General features: G+C 36.8%; 1 protein-coding gene across 1 annotated transcript in view; it reads left to right on the forward strand.

The window, feature by feature from the left end:
* The window catches only part of TRPM6 (transient receptor potential cation channel subfamily M member 6), a 142,416-nt gene that overhangs the window by 66,372 nt on the left and 63,911 nt on the right, over positions 1-12,133 (forward strand). The window contains 5 exon segments of the mRNA XM_028493867.2: positions 848-988; positions 3,254-3,388; positions 5,175-5,455; positions 6,993-7,221; positions 10,409-10,561. Coding sequence (XP_028349668.2) covers positions 848-988; positions 3,254-3,388; positions 5,175-5,455; positions 6,993-7,221; positions 10,409-10,561 — 939 coding nt within the window.

Genomic DNA, 12,133 nt, shown 5'->3' on the forward strand with positions numbered 1-12,133 from the left:
CAACGGGAGAGGCCACAACAGTGAGAGGCCCGCGTACCGCAAAAAAAAAATAAATAAATAAAAAAATAAATAAAAGTGTGCTATGAATGGCAGTTCAGAAATAACACTTATGAAGAGGCACTGTGGTGGCCTTTAAGGGGTCAGAGCAGTTTTCATTTGGCCTAAGGCCCATGTGCTTGGAAACCTGCTACTCAGGCCCCTACCAGCCATGACACTGGTCTTGGCACAGCCTTGTGTTTTGAAATCTCATTTTGCTCTGCCGCTTCATGTTCCTTATTTCTATTTGTTCTACTTCCTTTCCTATTCTTGTTTTGTGTATGATTTGGTCAACACGGTGCAAAGTGTTAACAGCCATTTCAATAGAGAAGCTTAAGATTTTACTTAGTGTTACTTTTGGACCCTCCAGCGTATCCTCCAGTGATTATACTTTTGTTGTAGTGGTTCTGTCATTTCCAGCTAAAAACAATCTTTTGTACTCTCTTTAAATGTATTTTATTCTAAAGTATGTATATGCATGAGAGAGAAAAAGGGAGGAAATAAGCTCTTAAAAGCAGACATTCCATGTCTGTGAAACTAAAAACATCTTAAGGCTAAGTATTTTTTCCCATTTGAACAACCAGGTTGTATCAGTAGCTGGCCATAGTAAGTGATCAGTTGTTTTTGTTCTTGTTTTAGTTATTAGTGATAACTCAGGGGCTCTTCCTTCATTTGTGAGTCTTAAGCATTGTTCTAGGGCTGAAGAGTGTGAGCCTCCCTCTTTGCAGTTGATTTGGTTATGTTCTAGTGACATGGCAAAAGGGATAGAAAAACAGAACTGACAGTTACGTGTTACATGTTTTTGTTTCAGCATGCCCTTCTCTCAGGCTACAGAATAACGCTGATTGACATTGGACTGGTGATAGAATACCTTATTGGTAGAGCATATCGCAGCAGCTATACCAGAAAAAATTTCAGAGCCCTCTACAGCAACCTCTACAGAAAACATAAGGTAGCATAATTGAAAAGTACCCTAGTAAAATTAAGGATTCCTAGGAGTTATACTTTTAGAAAAATGGCTCGGGAAGTTTAGATGGGAAGAGCTTCCAAAATGGACATGCTATTTATCGACCTTTATTGAATATCTGCTGCATGTAAATTACTGTGCTAAGTGCCGGCATGCTGGCCTGGGATGGACATAAAGATCAGGAGTTTAGAAACTTTTAGAGGAAACAGATTTATGAATAACTAGCCACAATACAAAACAGGATATAATATGTGCCGTATTGACACAGAAGTATGTGGTGAGAAGGGTTAGAGGGAGAGATGACTGGTTCGTTCCTTATCTTTCTTTTTCTTTTGAAAATACAGAAGTGAAAAGCTTAATAGGATTATATCTATAACTCATAATAGTACATAGCCTGGAGATGACAAACTTGGAACAAGTCTCTAGGGGTTATATTGGAAGATGCATGCAGAATGTACCATGTAAAAATACATATTATACGTATTTTATTTACCATCATATTTTTGAAAGTCTAGGAATGTAAAATTAGAGTTGTTGGTTAGTTGATTAGCAGAGAAAGCATTGCTTGTTTCTTAAAATTGCCAGTACAGATCAGTAAACTGAAGAGCCTAGTTCTTATTAGGGGATAATGAAAGTGTTAGAAAAGGTAGTTTGGGGCATTTTTGGCTGAGAGAAGAGGGGGAACAGTTAAAGGCACAGTGCTGTGGACACCAGGGTATGGTTTTGCAGTGACAAGGAGACCTTTGTCACTGGACAAGTGCCAGAAGGTTGTGAGGGATGACACTGGAAAGATACTTTGGGATAAGATCACATGAAGAGTCTAGAATATCAAGCTACTTTTGACCTTTATTTTTAAAGAATGAGGTGAAGTGAAAACCCAACTTGGCTTTAAGGGATGAGAAAACAAAACAGAAAGAAACCCAACTCTCAAAGAGAAAATGTTCTTTATTGGTATTTCACAGGCATAGGGATACACTTGAGGTATCAATGCCTTCATATAAACAAAATATGCCTTGCTATGAGGTTACCAGTGGCAGGTATACGACTGACTGTGACCTTGGTGCAGGCCAGTGGGGAGCATGCTAGGCAGGTTCCTCTAATGCCCTTTCTGTAAATGGGTAGGAAATTGCCCATTTATCTAATTAGTTTCTAGTGAAGGAGTACAGAGTTTATTGTGTTTCCTAGTAAATTAGATCGTAGCAGTTAACGAATACATGGTTTGGAGTCGGAGAGATCTGGGACTGAATCTTAGTTTTGCTCATTAGTAGCTGGGTAATCTTGAGTAAGAAACTTAACCTCTCTGTGTGTCAGTTTCCTTATCTTTAAAATGGGAATAATAATATAATACCCCTTTCATAAATTTATCAAAAGGATTAAATAAAATAATACCTAGAATACCCAGGAAAACCTATATTCCTGGTACCCAGAGGGTATAGAGTAACTTAATACTAATAGTCATTATGATTATTACTAGTGATACTATTAATTCTGTATCACAGTAATAATAATGATAATTTGTGTGGTATCTTTAAAAAGTTGGACCCCATTACTTCGACATCTAATTTATATCTGTAAAACACAAACTAAAATAAATAAATAAATAAAATAAAGTACAAATAAAATAAATAAGTAAATATTAATAAATAAGTAAAATAAAGTTCAAATTTCCAATACGGTTTGTATTGGGAATTTTATGTCAGTCCCTTTAAGAATGCTCTCGCTTGTTTTTGTTTTTCATTGATGAAAGCTTCATGCTGACAAGCAATTAATTATGTTGTTTTGGGGCCTAGCCACTGGAATTCCAGTAGTGATATAACACCTGGAGATATTCTGTAACTTTCTAACTGAAGCTTAACCTTGGAGCTGTTTGTGAATGGGAACTTTTTCTAATCAGAACTGTGAATCTTTATTGCCTATTCTGAACTTGTTTCAGTTATAGAACATCGATTGATTCTAATGGAATTTCCACATAGAAAAGGGATGCATATATATGATAGGGAGCAAAAGAACATGTTCTCTAAGATGTTAGGAAATAAGAGTGTGCTTAGTAAGAAGGGGATCATGAGAGGCTCTTGTTGGAGGAGTAATTAATTACTAATCTTGGATGAGAGACAGAACCACTGGATATTTGATAGGACACAATATTATATTTGGTTTTATTGTTGTCTAGAAATAAAATGTTAATTGTTACCACTATAATCATCTTTTTTCCTTTTTGTTTTATTGTAAAAATAAAATAACATATTCCAGCAAGTGACCACTTTTGCTCAAAGCCTTCCCCAGCCCCCTCTTCACCGAAGATGCCGCTCAGGAAATAGAAATGAATCTGCAGAAAGCACACTGCATTACCAATTCATTAGAACTGCCCAACCTTACAAAGTCAAGGTACCGGTTACTTATTTTAGATTTGAAAAGAAAATTGTCCTTAAAGACTGAGATCTTTTCTTCATTTAAAGTTTGAGATTGGGGAATACAAATAGAGGGATCATTTACAAGTACTGTAAACAGATGGTGCAAGTCAAAAGCATAATACAGGTGTTCTCTAACAATGATGAGCAAATGCCCAGGACAAGCAACTAAATGATTTGCCGGGGCTGGCACCTCAGGCTGCCTTCCTTGTTCCTACCTCTACCATGTCCAGATGTTGACTCAGGAAGGCAGTCCATGGGATGGTACTAAAAAATAGAATCATTAGCCCAACATTGCACCCTCCTCCTCCTTTCCCCAAGGCTAATTGGAGGTGACTGTTTCCTTCTCCTTTCTTTTCTCTGACACTGTCCTCTTGCATCTTCTTTTTTCCCTTTTGAAGCTTTCTAAAAAATAATTTTGGCCTAATGTTACAGTATGACAGTGATAATGTATTTATGACTGTGTGTGTGCATGTGAGTGTGTGTGAGCAGTATTATGCCCCCCTCCCTTTACTACCTCAATCCCACTTTCCTCTGGGGGTGAATGCTTTTGTTTAAGAGTTTCCATATAAATGGTTCCTATGTTGGCTGAAAGAGGTTTGCTTTTTATAAGTCTTAGAATGAAAAGATATTTCATAAAATTACCGTTGGTCATAATCAACGAACATAAATTCCCTTCATTTATAGAAATAGAGGAAGCTTGTTACTATTTTTGCTATGATCTCCTTTAATTAAAAAGAATAAGCTGGGACGAAGTGAGAGAGTGGCATGGACTCATATATACTACCAAATGTAAAATAGATAACTAGTGGGAAGCAGCCGCATAGCACACAGAGATCAGCTCAGTGCTTTGTGACCACCTAGAGGGGTGGGATAGGGAGGGTGGGAGGGAGACACAAGATGGAGGAGATATGGGGATGTATGTATATGTATAGCTGATTCACTTTGTTATAAAGCAGAAACTAACACACCATTGTAAAGCAATTATACTCCAATAAAGATGTTAAAAAAAAAGAATAATTATTGAATCTTGTTATTTGCCAGGCATTATTTTGGGCACTTGGTTGAATTTGAGATGCAGGTGTGTTGGAGAAGATATAATTATGACTGAGAAATGGTCCACCCTCCCTCCCAAAGTAATAACCACAGTGCAGTATGATGAGCATTGAGAGAGAGATACATACAAAGTGATATAGAAGACTATGGGGGTTAGAGAATGGTTTTTGAGATGAGCTGTAAAAGGTGGTTTTACCAGGTAGAGAATAGTATTTCATTATTACCTATTACCATCACTAGGGGAATATAGTCAGAATAAAGGAAGGCAAAATCAAAACCAATCTATTTGTATGAATGTTGGCAACACTAGTGCCATTTTTCTAAGAGGAAGATCATGAATCTATTTGTAAGTTGAGGTTAGTTTTGTTTTAATAGTTATCATTTATCTAACATGTTATTTCAGCCCATTTCCTTGAGAAATTGAAAATTGCTGTATAGTTAGTGGCTGTATTCCAAAGGTATAGTGTTTTAAGTTGTGTTAAGTGAACTTAAGGTGTCTCAGCCTAGGGACCCTGGAATTATTAGATGCAACAAGAAATGGATTAAAAAAGGCCAAAATTTTGGTTTCTGATTTATAAAGTTCTATTATTATTTCCATCTCTTTTCGGTGATTTAAAAATATTTTTAAGATACCCGATGTGTTTTGTCAGGTAGAACATCATGCATTTGAGTATTTGGACACCCATTCCTATTTTATATTCTAACAGGAAAAGTCTGTAGCCCTTCATAAATCAAGGAAGAAGTCAAAAGAAAAACAAAATATATCAGATGACCCTGACTGTACTGGCTTTATTTATCCTTATAATGACCTGCTGGTTTGGGCTGTGCTAATGAAAAGGCAGAAGATGGCCATGTTCTTCTGGCAGCACGGAGAGGAGGCCACAGTCAAGGCAGTAATTGCTTGTATACTCTACCGAGCAATGGCCCGGGAAGCCAAGGAGAGCAACATGGTTGATGATGCCTCAGAAGAGCTGAAAAATTACTCAAGGTAGGAGTTCTTCCTTTACCTAATATTAACATCGACAGTTCTTAGAATGGTTAGACACGTTTATCTCCCTCAGCTTAGAACTTGTAAGATGAGTGGACTTATAGCTGTGTGTTTCATGGACTCTACCATAAATAAGGGTCTTGAGGTATTTTAAGGACTAAAAGGAAGAGAGGTGGCCTTCAAGTCAGGAGGCTTGGGTTCTAGTCCTAGTCCAGCTCTTTACTAATTGTCAAATCACTTGACCAGATTTCGGGACTTTAGTTTCTTAACTATAAAATGTTCACTGAATGATTTTGGAAGTCCCTCCTAACTCTCAAACTCTTTGATACTAAGTTATATTAAAATTTGTTCTTTAAGTGCCGCTCAGGCAGGAAAACAAATATATTATGTATTAAATTACCAGAGAGTGATGGTAGAAGATAGAAAAGTTGGAAATGTTTTGGTTTTTTGATTTACTAAAGCATTATAGTGGTAGGGAAAGAAAGCAAGCTAGAGTTAATAGAAACTAGTTTATCATTTTGATTTAAAAAATTTCAGAGAATGACAGTGTCTACTTTTTAGAGAAAACAACCTCTAAGAAGATCACCTGGGGGTGTCTCCAGGTCTAGTTTCTTACTTAAGTCATCTGTGTATTTTGTAAAATCTTTAAATTTATTTATTTTTTTATGTTTTGGCTGTGTTGGGTCTTTGTTGCTGCGCGTGGGCTTTCTCTAGTTGCGGTGAGCAGGGGCTACTCTTCGTTGTGGTGCATGGGCTCTAGGCGCGCAGGCTTCAGTAGTTGGCATGCAGGCTCAGTAGTTGTGGCGCACGGGCTTAGTTGCCCTGAGGCATGTGGGATCTTCCCGATCCAGGGCTCAAACCTGTTTGAGCCTGCATTGGCAGGCAGATTCTTAACCAATGCACCACCAGGGAAGTCCCTAAAATCTTAAAAAAAAAAAAAAAAGGAGTGGCGGGGGTAGTTTCCACCGTTTTTCCTTAAATGCTAGCTCGGTTTTTGAACAATCTTTTCTGTCAAAAAATTCTTTATTAGGTACTATCGGGGAGCCCCACACCACGCCATACACAGCTTGTTTTGTGGTGTGGATTCGCATCTCCCCATGGATAGCTCAGGCATTCCTGGTGGAAACCCTCTAGTTCTGTTCTTTTAAGAAAGGGAGAATTGGGGGCTTCCCTGGTGGCGCAGTGGTTGAGAATCCGCCTGCTGATGCAGGGGACACGGGTTCGTGCCCTGGTCTGGGAAGATCCCACATGCCGCGGAGCGGCTGGGCCCATGAGCCATGGCCGCTGAGCCTGCGTGTCCGGAGCCTGTGCTCTGCAACGGGAGAGGCCACAACAGTGAGAGGCCCACGTACCACAAAAAAAAAAAAAAAAGGAGAACAATCCATTTCCTGAGCAGCAATCCCTTTAAAACAGCTTCTGCATTTTACTGTTCCCTCTTTTGTCTTGGTCTTTTCTGAGTCTCATATCTAATCTTTTTTAATGTTTCTGGGGCTCTCACCTGCATTTATTTTTGCCACTCACCACTGTGTCATTGCAGACAGTTTGGCCAGCTTGCCCTGGATGTGTTGGAGAAGGCATTCAAACAGAATGAAAGAATGGCCATGAAACTGTTGACCTATGAACTCAAGAACTGGAGCAATTCTACCTGTTTAAAACTGGCTGTTTCTGGAGGGTTGAGGCCCTTTGTTTCACATACTTGTACACAAATGCTACTGACAGATATGTGGATGGGGCGTCTGAAAATGAGGAAAAACTCTTGGTTAAAGGTATACTTACTTGCTTTATAGAGTTTAACGTTAGTTTAGTCTATACTCTTGAGTTCATTTTTCCCATGCTCCAGAAGATTACCTTCAGAAAAACCAGTTAATGTCTTTGATTCTCACAGATGAGCTGAGATCTTCACAGTGGAACATCTGACAACTACCCAGTTTATCTCCCACTACCACAGTTTCTTTTAAAAATGGGCATAATTGTGCCAGCTCCGTCCGTCACAAAGGCATACTCATGAGAAGGTGGTTAGAAGTTAAAAGCATGTACAAACATAAACAAAATTTCGTTATTAGTAAGCACCATTGCCTCTGATAATTATAACAGAAGTAAATGAGACTTTTTAGTGAAAATTTTCTCAGCTTAAAAATACTAACTCATGATAAACTAAATAAAATAAGTAATTTCTGTTGTGTTCATCTAATGCGATGTTTCAGGAAATAAATGGCTATTTTATAAAGCTGCCCTCAAACACATTTGTTCACACCACTAACTATCTCCAAATTTTTCTATTCCATTATGGCTTAGCCTCATCTTTCATCTTGAATTATCAAGAGTAATTTAGTTAATTATTAAAGGCGTTTAATTTTTGACATCAAACCTAAGCCTAAAAAGCTCTAGGTTATGGTCATGCTTAAGAAGTACATAGCTTATGAAACAGAAAAAAAGCGGATGAAGCATGATCATTAAGAGCTACACAAGGTTATAATTTATATTTTAATTTTATTCTTCCTAGAGCTCTTAAAAGTATGATGTGTCCCAAATAGAATGTTTTTAAAAACATTCTTTTAGTGGGCAAACTATAGAAAACACAAACAAAAGATATGACATAAAATATATAAAATACCTTGTACATTTTAATTCCACTAATGAGATTGTGGAAACAAGAGAAATGTCAACCAGAAATTATTTCACATAGATTCCTCTTTAACAAAATATTGGAGAAACAACAGCTGTTTCTAGAAGAAGTTCTCCTTTGATCTGTTTCGATTTCAGCCTTGGAAATGATGAAGCAGAGATGTAAATGGGTCCACCTCTAGCTACACAAGTGCTGGCGAGAACTCTTTTTAAATGTTCAGAGAGTGAGATGGGGGTATAGATAGCTGGGATTTTGAGAAATAATTTTCTCCATGGCTCTGTCCTGTACGTACTTTAGTTGAATAGAAATCCTTGTTACTGAGAACTTAATAACTTTTTGCTCCTCATATACTTTATTTTTATATCAACAAAGAGACTTAATTTAAGCAAGACTAAATATTTTTGCCCCAAAACATAGTGAGTTGACAAAGAAGATTGATTAGCTACTTAAAATCTTTGAGTTGCAGTAGGCCATATTGCTCTCCATGCCTGGATCCTAATTCCTCAGTGCTTGGCTTGTGAGTTTTGGGAACACTTTTGCAAATGTAAAATGTCCTGGTCAGACTAATTCCATGTGGATGAAGACTGGAGTAAGACCTTGTAGAGTTTTATGTGGAAGGGAAAACTCATTTAAGTGCTTCTGGAGAATAGACTCTGACCTATTCCTTGGAAATGGAATATTGATTTCATTGAATACTGTTTCACAAGCCAATTGTTCTGCAATGGTCAAGGGCAAAAGAATGTGGAGCCTCTTCAGGAAGTGGGTTAGGAATTAATTAGTGTAATATTATCATTGTACCTGCTAACTGTGGTGTTTCCAGACCTGGAAGATTGCATGTATTTTGGGTTCTACATCCGAAAAGAAAACAAACACACAAACAAACCAATCCTATCAGACTGGGAAAAGTCCAGAGAATCTTCACAGGAAATCAAGCTTTAAAACAAAACAACAAAAGGTCATTTCAGCATAAAAATAAATGAAGTCGACAAGGACATGACTTTAGTTTCTTTAATCATGAGTGGTATATAGTCTGGGTTAATCTTACCTTTATTCATTGAACCCCAGAATACTAGGCCTAATTTTAGCTTGAAAGACGTAATGTTCACCAAGATGATTGTCACAATATTTAGTAAATCTTCTAAACTCTTTACCCTGAAAGGCCAATACAGGTTGAACATAAAAATTCTTTCGAATAGACTGCAAATAAATTCATGAATGTTAGCAATAGAATGAAAAAATCATGGATGTCTAGATTTTTATCTTTGTTGGGATTTACTGGCAGAGAAAATATGTGTGTGATGGGAGATGCATCTAACAGAAGGTGACTTGGTATGTTTTTATATTTATATTATATGTTTTTATATTCTTGATTTTATAATATGAATAAATTTTCATGTGTTTCATATGATAGTGGCTTTGAAGAATGATTCAAAAAAAATTCAAAAAAAAAATTCAAAAACAAGAATTATTCAAGCAATATGCTCATTGAAAAAGCATACTTCTCACTGCCGTGCCTCTGGGTATTATAACATATAACAGTGTGGTATATGTATTTTAAACTTTCAAATGCATGTATGTATATGCATCATATTTTTTAATTTTTAATTTTTTAAATAAAATGGGATTACACTGTGCATATTATTTTATAACTTTCTCTTTTTAGACTTAACAATATAACTTTCATTATATTCAGAATTGCTTTTGTCTTTTCAATGATTGCATAGTACAGTTGTCTCTCAATATCCACAAGGGATTGGTTCCAGGACCCCTCAGGATACCAAAATCCATGGATGCTCAAATCCCTTATATAAAATGGTGTAGTATTTACATATAACTTTTGCGTCTAGATTACTTATACTATCTAATACAATATAAATGCTATGTAAATAGGTGCCAATGTATGGGAAATTCAAGTTTGCTTTTTGGAACTGTCTGGAATTTTTTTTTTTTTTTTTAATCCACACTTGGTTGTGTCTGTGGATGCGAAACCCATGGATATGAAGGGCTGACTGTATTCCACTGTTAGGTTGTCCCACATCAGCTCTCCCTCTATAGATGGACATTCAGGTTGACACTAATTTTTTGCTATTACAAATAGCCATGCAAAGAACATCCCTATCTACACATGCTTGGATTCATGAGTATTTCTGAGGGAGACACTTCTAGAATTGGAATTCTCAAGTCGGAAAGTATGTATACAATCAGGATATCCACTGAATTGGGGATGGATCTGGCATTTTATATACACCCAAATCTTAACTTTATTTGGATCATACTTGTGCCTTGTATAACCCCCACTACTTACTTTGTTTTCTTTTCTTTTAAAGATCATCATCAGTATTCTTTTCCCACCCACCATTTTGACATTGGAATTTAAAAGCAAAGCAGAGATGTCACATGTTCCCCAGTCCCAGGACTCCCAGTTTACGTGGTATAATGGTGACCAGAATGCCAGCGCTCCCAAAGAAAGTGCTTGTCTGGTTAGTGCAATATCATAATAACTAAGTTTTCATGGCATTGACTGCACGCAAACATACACAGACTCAAAACTTATTTATTTAACAAATTATTTAACAATCTTAATCATATTATAGTAAGGTCAGGTATAGCGTGTATGATAGTTCTAATTAACCCCCATATATTATTAAGCAAAATATCCTATTTCTGCCAAAATCAAAGACTTTATTATGTCTTGAAAGCTGCTTAACTTTTCATTTTCCTTTGTGACTAGTGGAATAAATAGGCTTACTATTTCTCTAAAGCTACAATAAGGGATGCCTCATATCCTTAAAAATCTTTATTTAAAAAGATGCTGGTTTAAAATGTGCATTGATCTTCACTGTTTCACACCATAGTTTTTTCATTTGTTATATCCAATGAGTTTGAATAGTTTTACTTGAGTTCCCAGTTGTATACTCTTTCATGGGCAACTTGAGCTACTTCTGTTGTAACCCATCTTCACTGGAGAGTCTCCAATATGCTGTCTGTGCATATATGTTTTGAATTTTATGTTTCAACTTGGATCACTGCTGATAAAGTTGTCATTTACTGTGAGATGTAGTAAACATCTTTTCTGGTACTTAATACTTCAGTGATGCATCTTTAGCTAGCATCATCTTGTCTTATGTGCTTTTGTATTTATGAGGTATTTGTCATAATATTAAAAACATATTTGATAAATGTTAAATGAAAAATAATTATAATTAGTTTGTATGGCTGGCATCTGCTGTGATTGGTTGTGCCTTTATTCTGATTGGTTAATGCCAGAACAGTTAACCGGATCAGTTGTTAAATATTTTTACTATCATGCCTGTTTGGGTGTAATTGTGTTCCTCTCCTCTTCCTTCCCTCCCTCCCTCCCTCCCTTCCCTTCCCTTCCCTTCTTACTTTTCCATTTGGGGTTCTCAGAGTCCAAGACGGCAGGTACATTCTAAACTCAATAGAGTGTGTGAGTTCTCCTTTGCAAAGTTGGGTTAGTCAAGTTGTCATAATTGTGATTGTACTGGTTAGATTATACGGTTACTAAGTTTAGACCATTTCAATTTTTTTTTTTAAGGAAAGAGAAGAAATGTAGTGCTTGCCTAACCCCATTAGAAATAGAAGGCAATCTTTATATGTGAGACATTCACATATATATGTTTGCCTTTATACTACTTCAGTGTTCACATTAAGTTTAATTAGCTTGTTGAAGTAAACAATGAAGGAAACTGTTTATCATCTATCTACAAACAAATATGTAAATATGTTGGCACTTGGTTGCAAGTAGTGCTTTGGAAGTGGATGCAACTTCACTTTTGGCTCTTAGAGGTTTCATAGAAAGATAAGCTTTCACTGAAACTGAAGACATTACAGATAGCTGGAGCATTCCAGTAGGCAGTTCTTCTTAAAGCAGAGACTCTTAGGGAAAGAACTCCTTCCTTGAATGGCAATTAAATGTGCTCTTAACATTCAAAAAAGATGGGCTCCCCTGGTGGCGCAGTGGTTGAGAGTCTGCTTGCTGATGCTAGGGAATGCGGGTTCGCGCCCCGGTCCAGGAGGATCCCACATACCGT

This window comes from Physeter macrocephalus, chromosome 9 (genome assembly GCF_002837175.3).
Source record: "Physeter macrocephalus isolate SW-GA chromosome 9, ASM283717v5, whole genome shotgun sequence".
Taxonomy (NCBI): Eukaryota; Metazoa; Chordata; class Mammalia; order Artiodactyla; family Physeteridae; genus Physeter; species Physeter macrocephalus.